This window comes from Saccopteryx bilineata, chromosome 4 (assembly GCF_036850765.1).
Source record: "Saccopteryx bilineata isolate mSacBil1 chromosome 4, mSacBil1_pri_phased_curated, whole genome shotgun sequence".
NCBI classification, from domain to species: Eukaryota; Metazoa; Chordata; class Mammalia; order Chiroptera; family Emballonuridae; genus Saccopteryx; species Saccopteryx bilineata.
The window spans coordinates 6,432,747-6,451,963 of NC_089493.1; the positions used below are offsets into that span (position 1 = coordinate 6,432,747).

The 19,217-nt window shown below is 45.0% G+C and overlaps 3 protein-coding genes across 3 annotated transcripts in view; 1 reads left to right on the top strand and 2 right to left on the bottom strand.

Annotated features, from left to right (window-relative positions):
• Positions 1 to 9,172, bottom strand: part of CCNK (cyclin K) — a 29,061-nt gene extending 19,889 nt beyond the window's left edge. The window contains exon 1 of the mRNA XM_066277976.1: positions 9,094 to 9,172. The gene's annotated coding sequence lies outside the window, so the exon portion shown is untranslated. The remainder of the gene's footprint in view (positions 1 to 9,093) is intronic.
• Positions 9,173 to 9,353: 181 nt separating this feature from the next.
• Positions 9,354 to 10,304, bottom strand: LOC136335378 (serine/arginine repetitive matrix protein 3-like). The gene has a single exon (XM_066276656.1). The coding sequence runs from the start codon at positions 10,302 to 10,304 to the stop codon at positions 9,354 to 9,356; it is 951 nt and encodes a 316-aa protein (XP_066132753.1).
• SETD3 (SET domain containing 3, actin N3(tau)-histidine methyltransferase) overlaps positions 9,648 to 19,217 on the top strand; it is a 69,351-nt gene continuing 59,781 nt past the window's right edge. Inside the window, exon 1 of the mRNA XM_066276007.1 lies at positions 9,648 to 9,798. The gene's annotated coding sequence lies outside the window, so the exon portion shown is untranslated. The remainder of the gene's footprint in view (positions 9,799 to 19,217) is intronic.

Here is a 19,217-nt window from a genome sequence, read left to right on the forward strand (position 1 = left end):
CTGGCCAGCTGGCTGCAGCAATGAGCACCTCTGCATATCTGTAATCTGTTCACAGGTCGGGAGCCCGCTGTAAGGTTCTTCGTATACGGTACTTATGGATTCAAATATTCACTGAGCATTTATTTACTACGAGCCAGGCCTCAGGGACATAGCCGGGAACAAGAAAGGCAAGGTCTTTGTCCCACCAGAAGCATCTCGTGGTAGAGACAAAAACAAACAAGTATGTTCAAATTTGTCAGAAACTGGCAGGTGCCATGAAAAATACTAAGCATTGGAAGGGAAGGGGCAGTGAGAGGAGCGACTGTTTAGAGATCTGCTCAAGGAAGACCAGCTAGGAGACTACAGAAGCTGTTCAAGGAACGCCTTGGGAGGGCCTGTCCCCACACAATGGTAGCCGGAGAGACAGGGAGAGACACAGAATGGCAAGAAATGATTTCAAGTTTGCTTGACTGACAGAGAAGGGCAATACTAAAAAGGAAAATGGGGAAGAGAAAGTGTTGGTTGTGATGGGGGAGAAAAAGAAGAATTTGGTTCTATAAATATCAAGTTTGAAGAACTTGTAAGACACTTGTATGGAAATAGTCATCAGTTAAACAGGCCTGTTGAAATCTGCAAAGAACACATCTACTTGGGATTTATCTATATAGAACTGACAACTAAAGTCATGGTGAGAGATGGAGGTGGTGACTGACAAAGAAGAGGTCTGGGGACGGAACTTTGGAGAACTTGCAACAAATCCTAGGGAAAAATTAGGGACAAGGAATTAAGGAAAGGTTACTAGAATTGGTGACTAGTTATTAGAAACATTGAAAATTGATTGTAATGATGGTCATGCACAACTGAATATACTAAAAATCCCTGACCTGTACACTTTAAGTGGGTAATTTGCCCATTTGATATGTGAATTGTAACCTTTTTTTTTTTTTAGTGTGCAAAACAGAGACAGGCAGACAGACAGAGAAACAGAGAGATGAGAATCATCAATTTGCAATTGTGCCACTTTAGTTATTCACTCATTGCTTCTTATATGTGCCTTGATGGGACTCTAGCTGAGCTAGTGACCCCTTGCTCAAGCTAGAAACCTTGGGCTTCAAGTCAGCAACCACGGGGTCATATCACTGATCCCATGCTCAAGCCAGCGACCTTGTGCTCAAGCTGGTGAGCCTATGCTGAAGCCAGATGAGCCCAGCTCAAGCCAGCAACCTCGGGGCTTAAACCTGGGATCTCAGGGTCCCAGGTCGACACTTTATCTACTGCGCCACCACTGGTCAGGTGTGACTTGTATCTTAATAAAGCAGATGCATACATACATGTAAGTAGAACCCTTTTGGACGTGCAGTGGGGCAGAAAGAAGACTACAAGGGCTGCTTAAGGAGTGAACAGGGTATGAAACAGGTTCTTCTTTTTCAGCATAAAGGAAAATGAAAGATGTCTGTAGCCAGAGGGAGTGAGCCACTAGAGGTGGCTGAACAAGCCTCTGAGGGGTGAGCTGGTCAAAAGGAAATAAAAAGCATCATGAAAACGTTAGCCTTAAAAAGGAAGCTCTTTCTCTGAGACAGAAGGGGAAGAATTTTGAGGAAGATACTCAGAAGAATATCTCCCTTTTCTCCTGGAAACAGAGGGCAAGGCATCTGTTGAGAGGAAAGGGGCAGAGTGGAGAAAGGGCTAGGAATAACCGAGCAGGGATCAAACAGGTGGAAAAGAACCCCAGTCCACAGGGGACAAACCACAGATGCGTCCACGCACGTTCTCCTAGCAGTCATTGACCAAGCCCACGCTGATAAACTAGTGTAGGTGCCTGTCGTCCAGGGCACATGGTGAGAATAAGCGCACAGAGAATAGAAACAGACCTCTACATCAGTGGTCCTCAACCTTTTCTGGGCCACAGATTGGTTTAATGTCAGAAAATATTTTCACGGACCGGCCTTTAGGGTGGGACGGATAAATGTATCATGTGACCGAGATGAGCGTCAAGAGTGAGTCTTAGATGGATGGAACAGAGGGAATCTGGTCATTTTAAAAAAATAAAACATCGTTCAGAGTTAAATATAAATAAAACGGAAATAATGTAAGTTATTTATTCTTTCTCTGCAGACCGGTACCAAATGGTCCACGGACCAGTACCAGTCTGCGGCCGGGGGTTGGGGACCACTGGTTTACATCACCCACCCCCCTGAAAAAGTCCTTGTCTCAGTTCCATAACCTCGTTCCCCACTACACTCCAATTATTTTTTCACAGGACCCTAGAGTCAGAAATTTTCTCATTAGCAGTTCATGATTACTGTGAAAGACTGAGATCTGTAAATCTCTCCATAAACAAGCAGCAACATCTTTCAAGAATGTGCCTTAGAAGTTTAATTTTACATGATGAAAGATTAAATTCATTTTTTAACACTTACAGTTATGGATACTTACAAGTTGTAAACAATTACCAAGGTTATTACTTAATTTTTTTCATATAGTACAGAAATTCCCTCTAAACAGTAGCATTTGGTCACTTTCATTAATGGGACCGTAACCGTTTACAAAGTCGCCTATGGCATTGCTAAGTGGCAATAACTTGTGTTCACATTAATTCTTGTACTAATTTTATATTGGTTTTGATCTGTTCTGGTCATTCACTAGGTCTGGTACATAGATGGCACAGGATAACAAGTGAATAAAACCTGTCAACAACTCTCTGTAGCTCCCCCTTAGTGCCTTGAAAATACCTCTCCCTTATCTATTGATTACTGCCTTTCAAATGTGTGAACACGGTTTTTACATTCCCTTTTCTTCTCCAGGGCAAACAAATATGTATCCCATTTTATGGAAAATGGTTTTTTATTTTTTATTTTTAGCAAGAGAGAGACAGACAGGAGAGAGATGAGAAGCATCAACTCACAGTGGCAACACCCTAGCCATTCATTGATTACTTTCTCTTATGTGCCTTGATGGGGGTGGGAGGGAGGATCCAGCCGAGCCAGGGACCCCTTGCTCAAGCCAGAGACCTTGGCCTTCAAGCCAGCGATCTCTGAGTGACAGCTATGATCCCATCCATGCTCAAGCTGACTGCCATGCTCAGGCCGGTAAACTCGAGGTTTCAAACCTGGGTCCTCGGCGTCCCAGGCCAATGCGGTATCCACTGCGCCATTGCCTGGTCAGGCTGGATATGGTTTTCAGTGATTCAAGATCCCACTTTAATATTAGCATTTAAAATGGAAAACAATACTCTGTTTATGATAGGCATAGGGTATGAGGGATGAGAGGTTACTAACATTCAACATGTCCACTGAGTGATCACTGAGTTGCAGCATGCCTGCAAGCTATGTTTTCTTATCCTCACAATTTACCACTGAGAAAATGGACCTAATGAGACATGAAGCAACTTGTCTAATTCATACCGCTAGTAAATGTCAGAGCCAAAGTTTGTCATTAGACTAATACACTGCCTTTCCTCAATGTGGACACCACTTTGCTTCTGTGAGCATAACATTACATACACTCTGGAACCCTTTCTGTCAAGTTAGGCCCTTCTCATCCCAAACACGGACAACAGGGATTTTGTAAATGTAATCATTACTGGTAAATCTATAGCTTGTTAGTTTGGGCCTATTGTTTTAGCCTTTAAGAACTCTTTGAATCCTGAGTGTCATCTAACATGCTAGCTAACTACAATTTTTGAATGTATTTATTAATTTGAGAAGCATGCCTCTTATATATTTAAGGTTGGTAATAAAAAAGTGCTAATCAGAATAAGAACAAGACCAGAGACCTGTGGCTTAGCCCTAAAGACCTCTCTTTATTCAGGCTGACATGGATTCATCAACCAACATTCTCGGGTTGGTAACTTGAATGGATGTAAACCCAGCTAATTAGATCTCACCCAGTGTACACTTACTTGTGTAGCTAGGATAGGAAGAGATTATTATGTTCAGTATCCTAAGAAATCTAAATGAACTCATCCCCCAATCAGCACTAATCAAATAAACTTGTAACAAAAGACACATAATTTGTGTCAACCCTAGCTTTTTCTAAACTGAAACTCTTCAGATTTGAAGGAACCAGCTCTCCATTCCCAAGTACTCACAAACTCTCTTTTTGCTCTTCCAACAAGATTCTAAAATAGTTTATTAATAATATCTAGCATCTGAGAGCCAGCTAACCACTCTGTAAGAACTGAGACGTTTATCAGACTCTTGTTTTCTACCATAAACTGCACTTTTAGGGTGCCAATGATTTTATAGTCATATTCGTAAGCTCTCTGGCATAGAATTTATCAGAGCACATATACACATCCTTAAATGAGATTTAATCCAATTGGATATTCTTCACAATCTCCTTGATTACCCTAAACTTAACTCCTCTTGATTTTGTTTGACCCTCCTCAGTTTTAGAGAAGACAAACAGAAAACATTTTTCTTCCTCTTAGATATACAGCGAACTCACTGCTTTCAAACATAATCTCTTGAAATGAACTATAGTCATGGGCTACTTAAGGATGGGAGTATGTTCTGAGAAACGTGTCATTAGAAGATATCGTCAAAAAGCAAACATCACATTGTGCACGTAAATAAACCTAGGTGGTAGCCCACTATACCTAGGTTGTAAGCCTATATGTAGCATGTTCTGTACAGAACACAGATTAAATCAAACACAAGAGAAAAGACCTAATCAAGAGACACAATTCAATGGAGGAAACTGATTCAATTAAGAGATACAGTTAAGCCCAACCAGGCGGTGGCGCAGTGGATAGAGTGTTAGCCTAGGGACCCTGGTTGGCAAACTGCGTCTCGTGAGCCACATGCGGCTCTTTGGCTCCTTGAGTGTGGCTCTTCCACAAAATACCAGGTGCAGGCGCTACTTCGATAAGGAATGTACCTACCTATATAGTTTAAGTTTAAAAAATTTGAAAAGAAATTTCAATCGTTGTACTGTTGATATTTGGCTCTGTTGACTAATGAGTTTGTCCACCATGGGCCTAGGACACAGAGGACCCAGGTTTGAATCCCCACAGTTGCTGCCTTAAGCCCAAAGGTCACTGGCTCAGCTGAAGCCCCCCCTGCCTCCCCTTCCCGTCTCCCCATCAAAGCACATATGAGAAAGCAATCAATGAACAACTAAGGTGCCGCAACAAAGAATTGATGCTTCTCAAATCTCTCCCTGCCTGTCAGTCCCTATCTGTCCCTTCTCTTTCTGTCTCTCTTGCTAAAAAGAAAAAAAATAAAGAGATGCAGTTAAAACTAGATATATGAGGCTGCCATTTTAACACAGCATACTTTATTTTTTACTAAATAATACTCTAACATAATGATAAAAAGCATAGTATTTGAAGGGAACCAAAGTTTTGTCGTATCAAAGCTGCCTTTTTCGGATATTGATTTTAAGGTGGTTCTTAAGAAACAAGACTGAAGAAAGAACCTCGGTCCTTCCCCCCTTTCCTTCCCAAGAGATTCAGGCAGAAACACTTGCTTCCGGAAGGAGCCCCAGGATGTTGCCTTAGTCTAATCTGAACTGAATATGGTAAATAGGGGGCTCAGGCAGGAGACTGTCAGATACTCGCAGTATCCCATTGTTTTTGAGTCCCCTAGCAAAACTTCTCCTGCCTGCCATGTACTTTCAGCTTTTCCTCAGCCACCTGCAATCCTCAAAAATCTGTAAATTGCCCACTTTCACTTCTGAAATCTAACACATTGTCCCCACCTTTTCTCCTTTGTTCAAAATGTCTTATATATCCAATGTTGCCTCACTGTCTTTGGACTTTTCATGCCTATGTGAGTGAATTCTCCATATACTGTACATGTGTGAAAGTTTGGATTTTCTCCTGTTATCTGTCTCTGTTAATATACTGGCCCAGCTATAAGATGGTAGGGGAAAAGCATTAACTTTTTTTTAGCCTCCATAATACTAAACAGATAAACCAGTAACATGATAAATGACTAGCTGTCATTTATCATCATCAGCTAGTATAATGTACTGTACAGAACTGTACGTGCTATACTTTTTACACGACTGGCCGTGCCAGTGTGTTTACACCAGCCTCACCACAAACCCGAGTAACATCTTGAGCCATGACACTATGACAGCTACAATGTCACTAGCAATAGTAACTTTACAATCTTAAGGGACCATCTTCATATATGTAGTCCATCCTTGACAACAGGTAGTTACGCGGTGCATGACTATAGCTCATTTTGTAGGCCAAAACTATGACCACTTTTTTTTCTTATAACATCGAGTTTTTAAAAACGGCATTTAGGCCTGACCTGTGGTGGCACAGTGGATAAAGCGTTGACCTGGAATGCTGAGGTCACCGGTTCAAAACCCTGGGCTTGCCTGGTCAAGGCACATATGGGAGTTGATGCTTCCTGCTCCTCCCCCCTTTCTCTCTCTCTCTCTCTCTTTCTCTCTCTCTCTCTCTCTCTCTCTCCTCTCTAAAAATGAATAAATAAAATTTAAACAAAAAAACAAAAAAACAAACAAACAAACAAAAAAAACGGCATTTAAAATGTATGAATCTCTGTGGGAACATGCTGTGAAAACACGCAGAGTTAGGGTAACGATTAGAGACAGTGAGGTGCCCTAAGTCCTGAGCGGACAAGAGTCCAACAGCCTCTCTGACCCCATGCTGGAAACAGCAAAACAGCAGGATTAGATTTAGCTACCAAAAATGTTTAGGCTCTCAGAACAGAGATTAGGAGTCAGCATGTTCATTGTCCTTCACTTCACTCCCTGAAAACTTCTTTCAGCTTCCTTGAGATATCTGAACTTGTTACTAAATGTTCCAGTAGAGCCCGAGCTCTACGTTGATCAGGAATTCCTGGTTTGACTTCCCCCGCACAGTCCTGCTTATCAGCAGGGCTGGCAGCCTCTTCCAGACTACTCTTGAGGCAGCTATGAGGATGCTACTTATCAGTGCTGACACCAACTGCCACCGGAGGAAGACATGACTGACACACAAGTTAGTTGCAAGAATTACGCAGGCAGCTTATTACTCACAAATCCTTTTGGCGTGCCTGGGTACAGCTTAAATGGGCCCCGTCGGCATGTTCCTGTTGGCTGTCTTTGGTCAGAACTCAAGAGCGGCGTGGAGACAGTCCACATTCACATTGGAGTCTGGGCGACTACCGCAGCAGGGGGCCCCTCAGTTTTAGTACTTTTTTTAGACAGCAATTCTAACAGGTGTCAATTTACAAGATTATCATTTCAAACCACCTTTTTGGGAGTTCCTCAAAGGGAGCCCTTTCTATGTTAAATTTACTGAAATGTTACACCAAGCCATTTTTAAGATGTTCCCAGGGAAGCCTCCCCTGTTGGACAACCCCCAGAGTTGTGATAGCAAGTCACTTCCTATCTACATGTAACTTCACACACACACTAATAGATAGCCCTGTGTGAAAGGCAGAGTCTGCTCATCATAACTGTACACACTATATGAATTCCTATCCAGACGACATAACTTTAATTTCCTTAATTGCTTTTAATATATTCTAATTATTTTTATATATCTTCCATATTTTGCTATATACTTAATTACTATAACCTTATATTACTGCAACAATAAATATCTGAGTAAGGCTGGGGACGGGGCTTTAGTCCTTCGACCTGCTGACCAGGACAGGTGCATTGCATCTGGTCTCCAGTATTAGTAATTAGAATGTTTCTTTATTGCGTGTTGGTGCAAAAATGAAATAAATGTTGAACGTCCTCATGTACAATGTACAAGTCAACTCATACGTTTGAAAAATACATGTAACCAAAATGACACAATAGAAAATAAACTAAAAAATCTGATACCTGTGGTGGTCACTGGGAGAAAAAAATAAAACAGTCCTGAATAATTACAGTATTTCATTTACAATAAAGATTATTGAAAGAGCAAGCATCCTACAAACACAATCTTAACCAAGTATTTATTGACACCACCACTACAATCACCCATCCATTCTTCATTCAGCAATATAGAGTTCACTATATGTCCTGCAAAGTTCTAGGTGCTGAGGATACAAAATTCCTGGTGGAGCTTTCATTCTACACCACTTACACAAACCTTGAATGAGCGCCCACAACTGTAAGACACTGTGTTAAGATACCTCTAAAGCAGGCGAACCCAAACTACGGCCCGCGGCCCGCATGCGGCCCCCTGAGGCTATTTATCCGGCCCCTGCCGCACTTCCCGAAGGGGCACCTCTTTCATTGGTGGTCAGTGAGAGGAACACTGTATGTGGCGGCCCTTCAACGGTCTGAGGGACAGTGAACTGGCCCCCTGTGTAAAAAGTTTGGGGACCCCTGCAAAAGAGTGATTAGAGCGAGATACGCAAACATTATCAAGCTTACCTAAAATATCAGGCTTAACCATAAAAGGCCACCCTCAAGTAATTGCTCTTAGAAGTCGTTCCTAAACTTCAGATGATTATGCGAAAGCTCTATTTAACTGGCAATCCAAATTTAGGAAGCGTAACCGACCTGTTTGGTGCTGGTAACACCTTAAAAGCTTTTAGAGAACCTTTAAACTAACACCTCAATTTTCTAAAGAACAGTTCCTTTAGTAACGTAACAAACCAAACCAAACCAACCCAACCCAACCCAACCCAACCCAGGAAGGGGTAAGAACGACGTCTCGCCGAGAACGAATCATCGCCAAACTGCCTTTTCCCCATTCCCAAGCAGAGTCCAGAGTCGGAGTACCCAAAGGTGGACCGATATCAAAGTCTCAGGCTTAACCGTGGTTGAGACCCAGATACTGCCAAGTAATTTGCAAAGATGTGGGCAGTCTGACTTTGTCAGGCTACGAGCGCGCGCGCGTGTGGAGACAACTGCCCCTTCCCCCCAACTACTAGAAAGTCCCCAAAACCTGGCCGCCCCTCTCGGCGAGGGCTTCTACGTGTTCTAGAGTCGGTGCGGGCCTCCCTCCTCCGCTCCTGAACCTCAAAACCCTCTTCCGCAACCCCGCCATCGCCCGCTAACTTCACGAAGCACGGGGGAGTAGCGGAGAGAGGCGGAGTCCGGAAAGAAAAACTCCACCAGAGGATGGAGGCAGTTGACCATACCCTACTCCAACCTTTAGGGGGGCGGGAGGTGGGTGGCGCTGCCCGCGATCAGTCGTTCACTCACCTCTCGCCCCAGGCAAGCCCCTCAGCAACGTCTCTCCTCTCCGACTACGGCCATCTTGAACCAGGGATCTGAGGGAACTACGTCATAGCGCGGCGTCGGCGATGGAAAATACGCAATGGGAGGCACCTGCCAGCCAATCAGGAGAAAGCAGAGTTCTCACAGGTGAAAAAAACAGCCAGTCTTTATTCGCCCCGCCCCGCAGGAGGAGGAGCCGGCCAGAGGACCCCTCCCATCGGTTCCGCTCCTGGGGCAAAGGAAATTCAGAAGCAACCGAACCTGCTAACGGAACTTGGACGCAAGAGGCGGGGCCCAGGGAGCCCTTTTCCAATCAGCAATCCGGAGTGGCACAGTTCCTCCAATTGTGGTCCCGAAAGTGACGGGGGCCGAGCCGGCCATTCAGGCCTCCGGAGCCGGTAGGCCCAATGGCTGGGGAGGAACCCTAGCGAAATGATAGGGGGGCGGTGGGGCGGGACCGCGCCTATGCGTTCAGCCGCGGACCAATGGGTGGTGGCGGTGGCGGTCCGGGGCGGGGCCCGGGGGTGGGCGGAGCCGGATTGGGCCGCGGCGGCGGGGCCGTCTCTGGCTGCCGTCCCGCCCCTCCCGTCCGGCAGCCGCCGCTGCCGCCGCCTGGGGCTTGTTTGAGGCAGACGGTGGGTCGGCTGGAGTGTGGTGCCAGTGCCACTGCACGAAGGGGCGAGCGGGCAGGTGAGTGCCGGCGGCATCCCCTTGGCGCGCACGGCTCTCGGGACAGACACGCGCCGTCGCTCCCGAGTACTGCGAAGCCGCCTCCCACCCCGGCCGGCCTCCCTTGCCTCCCTCGCCTCCCTCGGCCGAGGTCTGGCCCGCACCCGGCCGGCCGCTGTGCGTCCGGGGTCCGGGGGATGGCGTGCGCGCTGGGGCCTGGAGGGGTGGCCCGGCGCGGGAGCCGCGGCGGGGTCGGAGGGCGCGCTTGGCTTTGACCCTCTGGCCGGGGCGCGCTGGCCGCTGCCCCGCGTCCCTTCCCGGCGCCTGGCGCTCCGGTCGCGGCTCCACCCGCCCCTGCGTGGCGGCAGGTGCAGGGAGCGCCCGGCTCCTCTGCGCCCACCGGGCGGGGCCGGGCCCTCTCCCTCTCGCCGCTCGCGGGGCTCTGCATGCGGCCGGCTCGCGCCCTCGCTTCCTTCCTTCCTTCCCGTCGGCGGCCCGTGGCCGGGTGGCAGCTGTGTGATTTTCATGTTCCTCCCTCTCCAGCCCTCAGGTGCCTGCCGGGTGCCCGCTTCTCTCCCTCACTTTCCAGTTATGAAAACAGTTGTTGAAAATAGGTCATTTGGCTTCCCACGCGCGCTGGCCATCTTCCACACGTTTCGTGCCCTACTAGGGAGAAGAATTCAGTGCTTTGGAGTTTGCCATTCCGTCTTTAAACTCTTCCTCCTCGTGGCCCCAGCCTGGCGATGCAGCTCTGCCTTCCCGTCCCCGTCCGTTCTCCCCCCCCCCCCCGGGGGGGGAGGAGATGATTCGTGTCGCGTCGGGCGTCACTTGCTGCGGGGGCTTCACCCCCGCCATGTGTTGACACGTTCAGGATCGCTTGAAGGGTATTGTTTTTGCTTTTCCAAATGAAGGCGGCGATATTTCAAAAGCAAAAATACTTTTAAAGTTTGTTGACAGTTTGATTTTGCTTTTATGAACCTCGGAGGCGTTAATCTTTTAGCGAGGGACTTGTCCGTGGCTTGGTTGCGGTGGTGGTTACACGGCTTATTTGCGATTGTCAAGATTCAGAACTGGGCGTTAACTGTGAATTTTATCATACGTAAATGATACCTCTCCCTTTCCCATTTTTCTTCTGCAAAATGACCCCTTTAATATTTCAAAGCGGAACTAAAAACAGTAATCATCGTGGAGAGGTTTTTCTTACTACTTTAAGTAAATGCATTAAACTCATAGGAAAGGAAAAGCTGCTTTCCTCCTCTCCATGGTTAATTCTTAGTTAAGACCTACTTGAGCCATGATGTATTGTGTCCGTCTGGACAGGCTACTATGCACGTAGCCCTGCCTTACTAAATTAGCCCCAGGGGCTGCTGTGATTGGTATTTGGTAAAGTTCCAGCAATTTAAGGAGTTTTTCTCCATCCCAAGAAAGTAGCTTGGAAAGCTGAGTTCTCAAACAGCTACAGAACAACCTCTGTTGGAACCCAAAATATCCTGGGTTCTTCGCCTTCTGCTACCCCTTTCTGTGTGCCCTGCTTTCTCTCTGTGTATTCAAAATTGCGAGTTAACATCTGAGATGAAACTCTCCTCTGCACGAGTAAAATGGTTGCTGCTGCTCAGCTCTCCTGTGCACTAACATCTTTCAGTGCTTTTCTCCCCTGGACTAGGAATGATGTTGGGCTTGAGTGAGGACTGCAACATTTGTGCCTACCTGTGCTGTCCAAGTGGAAGTTTCTGTTCAGGTCTGCCCATTCTGTTCGGAAGTACAAAAGATGGTCATTAAGCAAGGAACACATATGGAGCTTCTCTTCCTGTCGTGAACATTTAGGTCACATTTTAGATGATGATTAAACCTTTGCTTTAGAGAGGGCTGCTGGAAAATGAGAAAAATGTGAAGGTTGTACACAGATATTTTTTCCATTCTCAAGTTCAACTGTTTTTGTTTTGAGAACGGTCTCCTCAGTATCTAAAAGAGAATCGTGAAGGAGGTGACAGCTAGGCAGGTATCAGCATTAACGGGGGCTTGCTCATCGATAATTACTGAATTCAGTGGAAACCAGGGACATAGTTTGTGCTATGTGGGATTTTAGTAAAAGTATGAGTAAAAATCCTATGTCCTGTCTCAGGGTTACATTTTTTTTTTTTTACTAGATATCATTTAGTAGTTTGAGGCATTTTAAGTCCCTTAACATGTTTTAATTACAGTTTTCTTTTTTCTTATCACTAATCTGAAGCAGCATTCAGAAATGAAACTAATAATAGTGGATTTTTGTGTGTAGATTGATGAATATCTTTCACTGGGAGGGTTTTTATCTTTAGAAACTGGTCTGTCTATCCTTGTGTTGTGCATGGTGCTTCTTTTTTATTTATTTATTTATTTATTCATTTTTAGAGAGGAGAGAGAGACAGAGAGGGAGAGAGAGGAGAGAGAGACAGGGGGGAGGAGCTGGAAGCATCAACTCCCATATGTGCCTTGACCAGGCAAGCCCAGGGTTTCGAACCGGCGACCTCAGCATTTCCAGGTCGACGCTTTATCCACTGCGCCACTACAGGTCAGGCGCATGGTGCTTCTGTTGGGGGTGGGGAGGAGGAATTTCAAGTGTGCTTCCTCTCCTTGTACCTAAATCCTGGGAATGGAGCCTAGATTTTGTTCCCCACAGAGGAATAGCAGTCATGTATTACATTAGCATTAAACATTTTTTAACAGAACAGTGAATGTATCTGAACTGTTCTGTTCTTTAGAAGTTGCTTGTGGCCAGTTGTTTTCTCAATTAGCTAGCATTCTGTTTGTGCCCATAGTTTGATTTGCTGAGCGCCATTTTTCTCTTGCTGCTGTCATGGAAGTGTGTATCTTGGACAGCCATTCATTCTGAGTCATGGTCAGCCAGTTCAGAGTATCCGATGAAGGGTTCCTTGCTTCCAAATTTTTCTAGTTTTCACTTTTGTTGCATTTACAGGTGTGTCTTACTTGACAAAACTGACTTCCGTACAGTAGATTTCCTTATATTTCATTTTCCTATTTATAATATTGGAGATGTTAAATATTTTGATTGGCATATAAAATTAATTCACATTTTTAAAGTAAAATAACAAAATATTAATACACATAATATATTTTTCTATTACAAAGGAGTTGAGGCTTTTTTTTAAGTTACTTAGTAGGCTTAGGGAAAAAAGCTTTATTAGCATAATTGGCAAGATTAGATAGAAGTCCTGCTTTTTGTTGTTAAATTCACCCAGTAACTCAACCCGAGATTAGCTGGCTTCGGTTTCCAGGTGCAGAGTTCCCTCCAGGTTTGGGATATAAGCAGATCCTAAAAATGAGGTGCAACACAGGTATTGACAGTTTTCAACTGAAATCAGTTTGAGTGGAAGAAAAATGATTCCAAGTGATGATAAATTCAAATACAGTACCAAAGTTAAGACTTCGACATTCTTTTTTATTCAAGCAAGAAAGTTAATTAATAATCAAGATAAGTCTAAACACTCTTGGCTGACAGTGGAAGACAAGTCATAATAGAAGACAGGTCTGACTCTGAAGTTAAAATTTTGAAAGGGACCCGAAGTATGCTGTTTACCAAGCTCAAGTAAAATTTTACATGCCCAGGCTCTGTAATGGGTGCAGAGGGAGGGGAGGGCTGTGGGACCAGTAGGAAGAAATACTTCCACTGTTATTTTGAAGAACTAGAGAATTTAGATAATCAGGTGTCCATGTGGAACTCCTAATACACATGCAATATTTTCAGCTTATTACCTTTCTACAATTATGCACTTTCCCTTTCTCTTAGGATCCACGTCATTAGAGGAACATAATACGGTCCAAAAAATTCCGTGACTGTTTTTAAGGTTCCAGTCTCAGTGAACAGGGTTACTTCCATTTCAGTAGTTTTCTGTTAAGCACAGTTAAGAGAAAGCAAGGGTTAGTGTTGAAAACTACTCATTAATGTTGCTTTTGCCATACCATATTTGCTGATGACTACTAAAGGTTTTCATTGTTGAAGGTAATGCTTTAGTACTGCTGCGTGCCATGGTTACTGAGCAGTTTCTGCACTCTCCATCTGTGACCAGGATGCGGCCTTGCAAAGGCGAATGTGGGCAGGGTGTGCAGGGTTGGGCAGGAGCTAATTTGGAAGTTTGGCTCCACGTTTAAGCCGAGCCGCTCCGAGCGAGGCAGCAAAGTGGCTCTGTACTTTTAAAGACCAGAGAGATATAGACCTTCACTCTAAAGGAATGCTGTTGTTTGGAACCTCGGAAATGACGGCAGACCTTCAGAGCCTTGGTAAGTGGTTTGGTTTTGAGCAGAATCATGAGATCCTACTGAGTATCATAAGTAAAGTTTGTCACCAAGCTGTGCTGGTGAGGCTCTGCCACCAACTGGGTCTATTATCTTGCACAAAATCAACCTCTCCGAACTTCAGCTTTCTCATCTACAGAGTGGGCATGATATCTATCTTGATTGTGTGAATTTTTTAGAAATGCTTATTTCAGCTCTTCACATAGTAAATGTCCTCGTGACACAGTTGTGATGAAGACAGTCATGCTGGGGACCTGCCACAGCACACTACATGGCAGGGATGACATGATTTAGTAGCTTAGAAGCAAATTCATGATGGCCAGCATGAATACTTGTGTTTAGGTTTCAAAACGCAGTTGTTTAATATAACACGTCTGTCTTGCCAAAGATCATTATATTCAACGAAAGAATTTAGTTGACGACCATCTTATTCTAAAGGCTGTGGGACTACATCTTACTCACCTTTGCATTTCAGAGTAGATACTCGAGAAATATGCACTGAACGAATGGTTTCATTTGTTCACTTGGCTTGTGGAAAAGCTAGGGCAGTTGTAGATATATTAGTAAAATCTCCCTGAATTGAGTTCTAGGAAGGCAGGAGTCCCACTGAACTGTGTCCCTCTTAGAGCACATGGGAAAGGTTTTGTTGGCTTAGATATGTTTTAGTGAGCGGTGTTTTCCAAGTGGCTTTGTCCACTTCCGAGAAGTGTGTTGTGAAGGCATGTTAAGTCTGGAGAAGAGAAGGCTTTGGAGGGCACAGGAAGCTGTTTTCAAAACTTTTTTTTTTTTTTTTTTTTTTTGTATTTTTCTGAAGCTGGAAATGGGAAGAGACAGTCAGACGGACTCCCGCATGCGCCCGACCGGGATCCACCTGGCATGCCCACCAGGGGGCGACGCTCTGCCCCTCCAGCACGTGGCTCTGTCACAACCAGAGCCATTCTAGCGCCTGGGGCAGAGGCCAAGGAGCCATCCCCAGCACCCGGGCCATCTTTGCTCCAATGGAGCCTCGGCTGCGGGAGGGGAAGAGAGAGACAGAGAGGAAGGAGCGGGGGAGGGGTGGAGAAGCAGATGGGCGCTTCTCCTGTGTGCCCTGGCCGGGAATCGAACCTGGGACTTCCGCACTCCAGGCCGACGCTCTACCACTGAGCCAACCGGCCAGGGCTGTTTTCAAAACTTTGAAGGGAGGTTTCTATTTTAGAGATAGAATTAGGACAAGGTGAAGAGGCCTGAGCTTCCAGCAGTGTAGGACTGCGGGGGCAGGGCTCCTGAGCGACACCCCCGTGGAGGCGAAGGGGCAGCTGGTGCAGATGTGCAGAGTGGGGTTGCGCCCTCAGGACTTTGGGGCCCTGCTGGCTTCTGACCCCGTGTCCGTGTCCGCACTGGTTAGGTATGAGTTGTGAGCGGATGACAGGCTCCCCCCTGCCTCCCCCCGGGGTTTTAGACTGGAATTTGACAGTGGGTAGCAAAGCACTTCCACAACCATAACTGCCACACCACATTACCTGTCATTATTTTAAACTTTTGCAGGGTTGAGAGTTAACACGGGTGACTCCAGAGGTCTCTTCCAAACCTGAAATTCCACAGCTCTAGAATCCTTATGGGAGGAGTGTAGGTGGTTTCAGAGTCATTACTTGACAGATCATAGCTATTCCTTCACGCTTAACATTTTTCTTCCTCCTGTTAGAAAGGTATACATAATAGGAAATGATTATTCATGATACCACGTGATTCATTGCTTTATGAAAGGTTTGTTTTGCAACTTCCTTTAAATAGCCTTATATTAATTTAAGTGTATTTACAACTTAATTCAACAGCAGTTTAAAACTATTATGTATCAAAAAGTCAATCAGAAATGGTTTAAGGGTCTCTAAAATTATGATGTAAATTAGTGGAAAATAGCAAAAAATGTGGAAAGCAAGGAACATATATATTTCTTTTTATTAAAACCTCCAATTTGGGTTTGTATATATCTGTGTCTATATGACAGTCCAAATTGTTCTGTATGGAGATTTAAATTGTACTTATATGCAATTTATAGGTCTCCATTCATCTTAAGTAGCTCCTGAGTTGAAATTAATTCCATCTTCCTGCCTGCCTCCTTGGCCTGACTTGGTCTTTCTGCGTTGTGGCCCATCAGGACCTCCTTAGATAGAGACTGGAATGATGAGTCCCAGTTAGCCACTTAAACTGGTGTAAATTAGTATGGCTTGACCCTACTGCTAGCCCCTGCCACCGTGCAAAGAGAACACACTTCCGATACACACTAGTTTTAGTTAGCGGGCACCCTGTAATGCCAAGACTGTATGTGCCTTGTCAGTTCCTGCAGGAGAGAAGAAAACATTGCACAGTTCAATACTTTTCAGTCTGGGAGTGCTTTCATTTTCCTACACATCACATCAGCCTATAATTTGTGCTTTTAATTCCGAATACAGTAATCTGATTCTAACGGCCTGCAGAGTGTTTTAGCGAGGTTCTTTTCTTCCTACACAAAGCTTAGGCAGGCTCTCACACCCCTTCCCGAGTATGTTTACAGCTGGGTGCCTGAGGTAGAGGCGGCCACAGGGCTCTTCTCTCCTTCCGTCCATTCAGCTGGAAAGTTGGACCCATTGAAAAACAGATGCTGGGTGTAAGCTAAGGTTCTCGGATAAATTGCCAAATAAGTGTAATCAAAAATGTTTATTCTAGTTTCACTTAATTGAAAGCAACTGAGGAAAAATACAAATATACATCCTTTCCATTTAGAATTTTTTTAGGGGGAAAGAAAACCCCATGCAGCTAAATTCCATCTCAGTCTATCAGTATGTGTGACGTACACTTTGTAAAAACAGGTTCAGCATCCAGTACCTTCCCTCACCACCACCCCTGTCGTCAGCCAGGTACCCTAATTGGTCGGCAAACTGCGCTCACAAGTCACACACAGCTCTTTGGCTCCTTGAGTGTGGTTCTTCCACAAAATTCCACATGCGGGCGCTACCTCGATAAGGAATGTACCTACCTATATAGTTTAAGCTTAAAAAACTTGGCTCTCAAAAGAAGTTTCAGTCGTTGTGCTGTTGATATTTGGCTCTGCTGACTAATGAGCTTGCTGACCGCTGCTAGGTACACGTCATCGGACCTCTCCTGGCCCACCCCTTTTTCCACTACACAGGTGACGTGCAGAAGAGTACCTTGATTGGTCAAAGGTGGTTGTTGATTGCAGATGTCATCTGCATAATAGTGCTTTAAATAACAATTGAGTATGCATTGATTTTACTGTCTTTTAAAGTTTATTTTATCAGGTGGAGAGACTGTTGGTAGACTTAGCTAAGTAGTTTTTTTAAGGAGCCACACTTTGAGGATTCTGTATGTTTCTAAACTTTTTTTTTCTTTTAATATTTTACTTATTGATTTTAGAGAGAGAGGAATAGAGAGAAAAGACGGGGGTGTGGTGGGGGGAGCAGGAAGCATCAACTCCTAGTTGCTCCTATCTGTGTGCTTTGACTGGGCAAGCCTGGGGCTTTGAACTTGGCAACCTCAGCATTCCAGGTTGGTGCCTGTCCACTGCGCCGCCTCAGGCCAGGCTAAACTATCTGATGGTGAAGAGTAGATACGTGTGCACGGTGCCTTCTTACAGATGCCTCTTCAACTAGAACTGTTTGTAGACTACATTTGTCTCTCAAGTCTGTATTGCTTTTCTATACATTTCCTTTTGTCTTAAGTAATATTTAAGTCCTTTTGGGGGCCTGACCTGTGGTGGCGCAGTGGATCAAGCGTCAACCTGAGAGATCGTCGGTTCAAAACCCAGCACTTGCCTGGTCAAGGCACATATGAGAGTTGATGCTTCCTGCTCCTCCCCCCTTCTCTCTCCGTTTCTCATCCCCCTCTCTAAAATGAATAAATTAAAAAGGAATCCTTTTTTAACCAGATGCTTTGTTTCTCTCCAGATAATAAGAATTTCTAAATTGTACCTGACTTCAACTTCAACTTGGGAGAAACAACTTTCATTTAACATTGTACCTCTGGTTAGCATGTGAGATTTAACTTGAGTGAATGTGAGGGTGTGTATACACACATTTAATTTAGCACGTCTTTATATTTTTCTAATGTAAATATTTGAAATAAATATTGAAGATAAATATGTTGTTTTTGTAGAAACTTATGATTTCTTCTTATTTTTTTTTTATTTATTTTTTGCGATAGACAGGGAGAAAGATGAGAAGTGTCAACCTGCAGTTGTGTCACTTTAGTTGTTCATTGATTGCTTCTCATATATGCCTTGACTGGAAGAGGGGGAACGGGGAGGGAGGTTTCACTCCAGCCAAGCCAGAGACCCCTTGCTCAAGCCAGTGAGCTTTGGGCTCAGGCCAGCCACCATGGGATCATGTGATCCCATAGTCCAGTCAGTGACCCTGTACTCAAGCTGGTGAGTCTGTGCTCAAGCCAGCGGCCTCAGGGTCTCGAACCTGGATCCTCAGCGTCCCAGGTGGATGCTCTGTCCACTGCGCCACCGCTGGTCAGGAATTTCTAATAGGTAGTCTTTTCCACTGAGAGCAGTAAGGGTATTCAGGGTACCTACTTGACTGTTTCATTTGTTGAAACTTGGAATCTAGCTCCAGATTCAGCTGAAATCACAATAAAAATTATGTGTGTAAGAAATATTTTAATTCTAAATGGAAAGGGTAGGTAGTTATTTCAAAGCCGAGGTGTTGGGGAAATCTGTGTTAGCTAATGAGGGGGGTTGAATTTAGGAAACCTTTCATACTGGATTCTAATGCCTTCTCAAACTTTTCCCCAGAAACCTATTCTTCAAGTGCAGTTTTCCTTTTCTGATTGTACTTTCTGCCCAGCACCTCTCCGTGTAGTTCCTCTCCCGGTGTGTTTGAGGAATTCTTCGGCTGTGAGTCTTGCTTTCCCACCTCCTTGCCCTGAGGGTGCAGGCCTGGCCTCTCCTTGTTTGGTTGTCTCCGGCAGGCTCTCGGTGGTCCTGGCCATTGACCAGGAGAGCTTGTTCAAGCCAGTGCACGCACTGGTGTACAGCCCGTCTTTGGGCTGGACAGACTACAGGATTTCAGGTGGGAAGATGTGGATCCATTGCTTGGTTCTTGGCCAAGCAACAACTGAGTCTGAGCCCCCAGACACAGCTGTCGTTACCACTGGCCTCTGCAGGTGTG

What these genes read in the sequence shown, in the direction of transcription:
- LOC136335378 (XM_066276656.1), bottom strand. Translation starts at nt 10,304, where the DNA reads ATGAAAATCACACAGCTGCCACCCGGCCACGGGCCGCCGACGGGAAGG.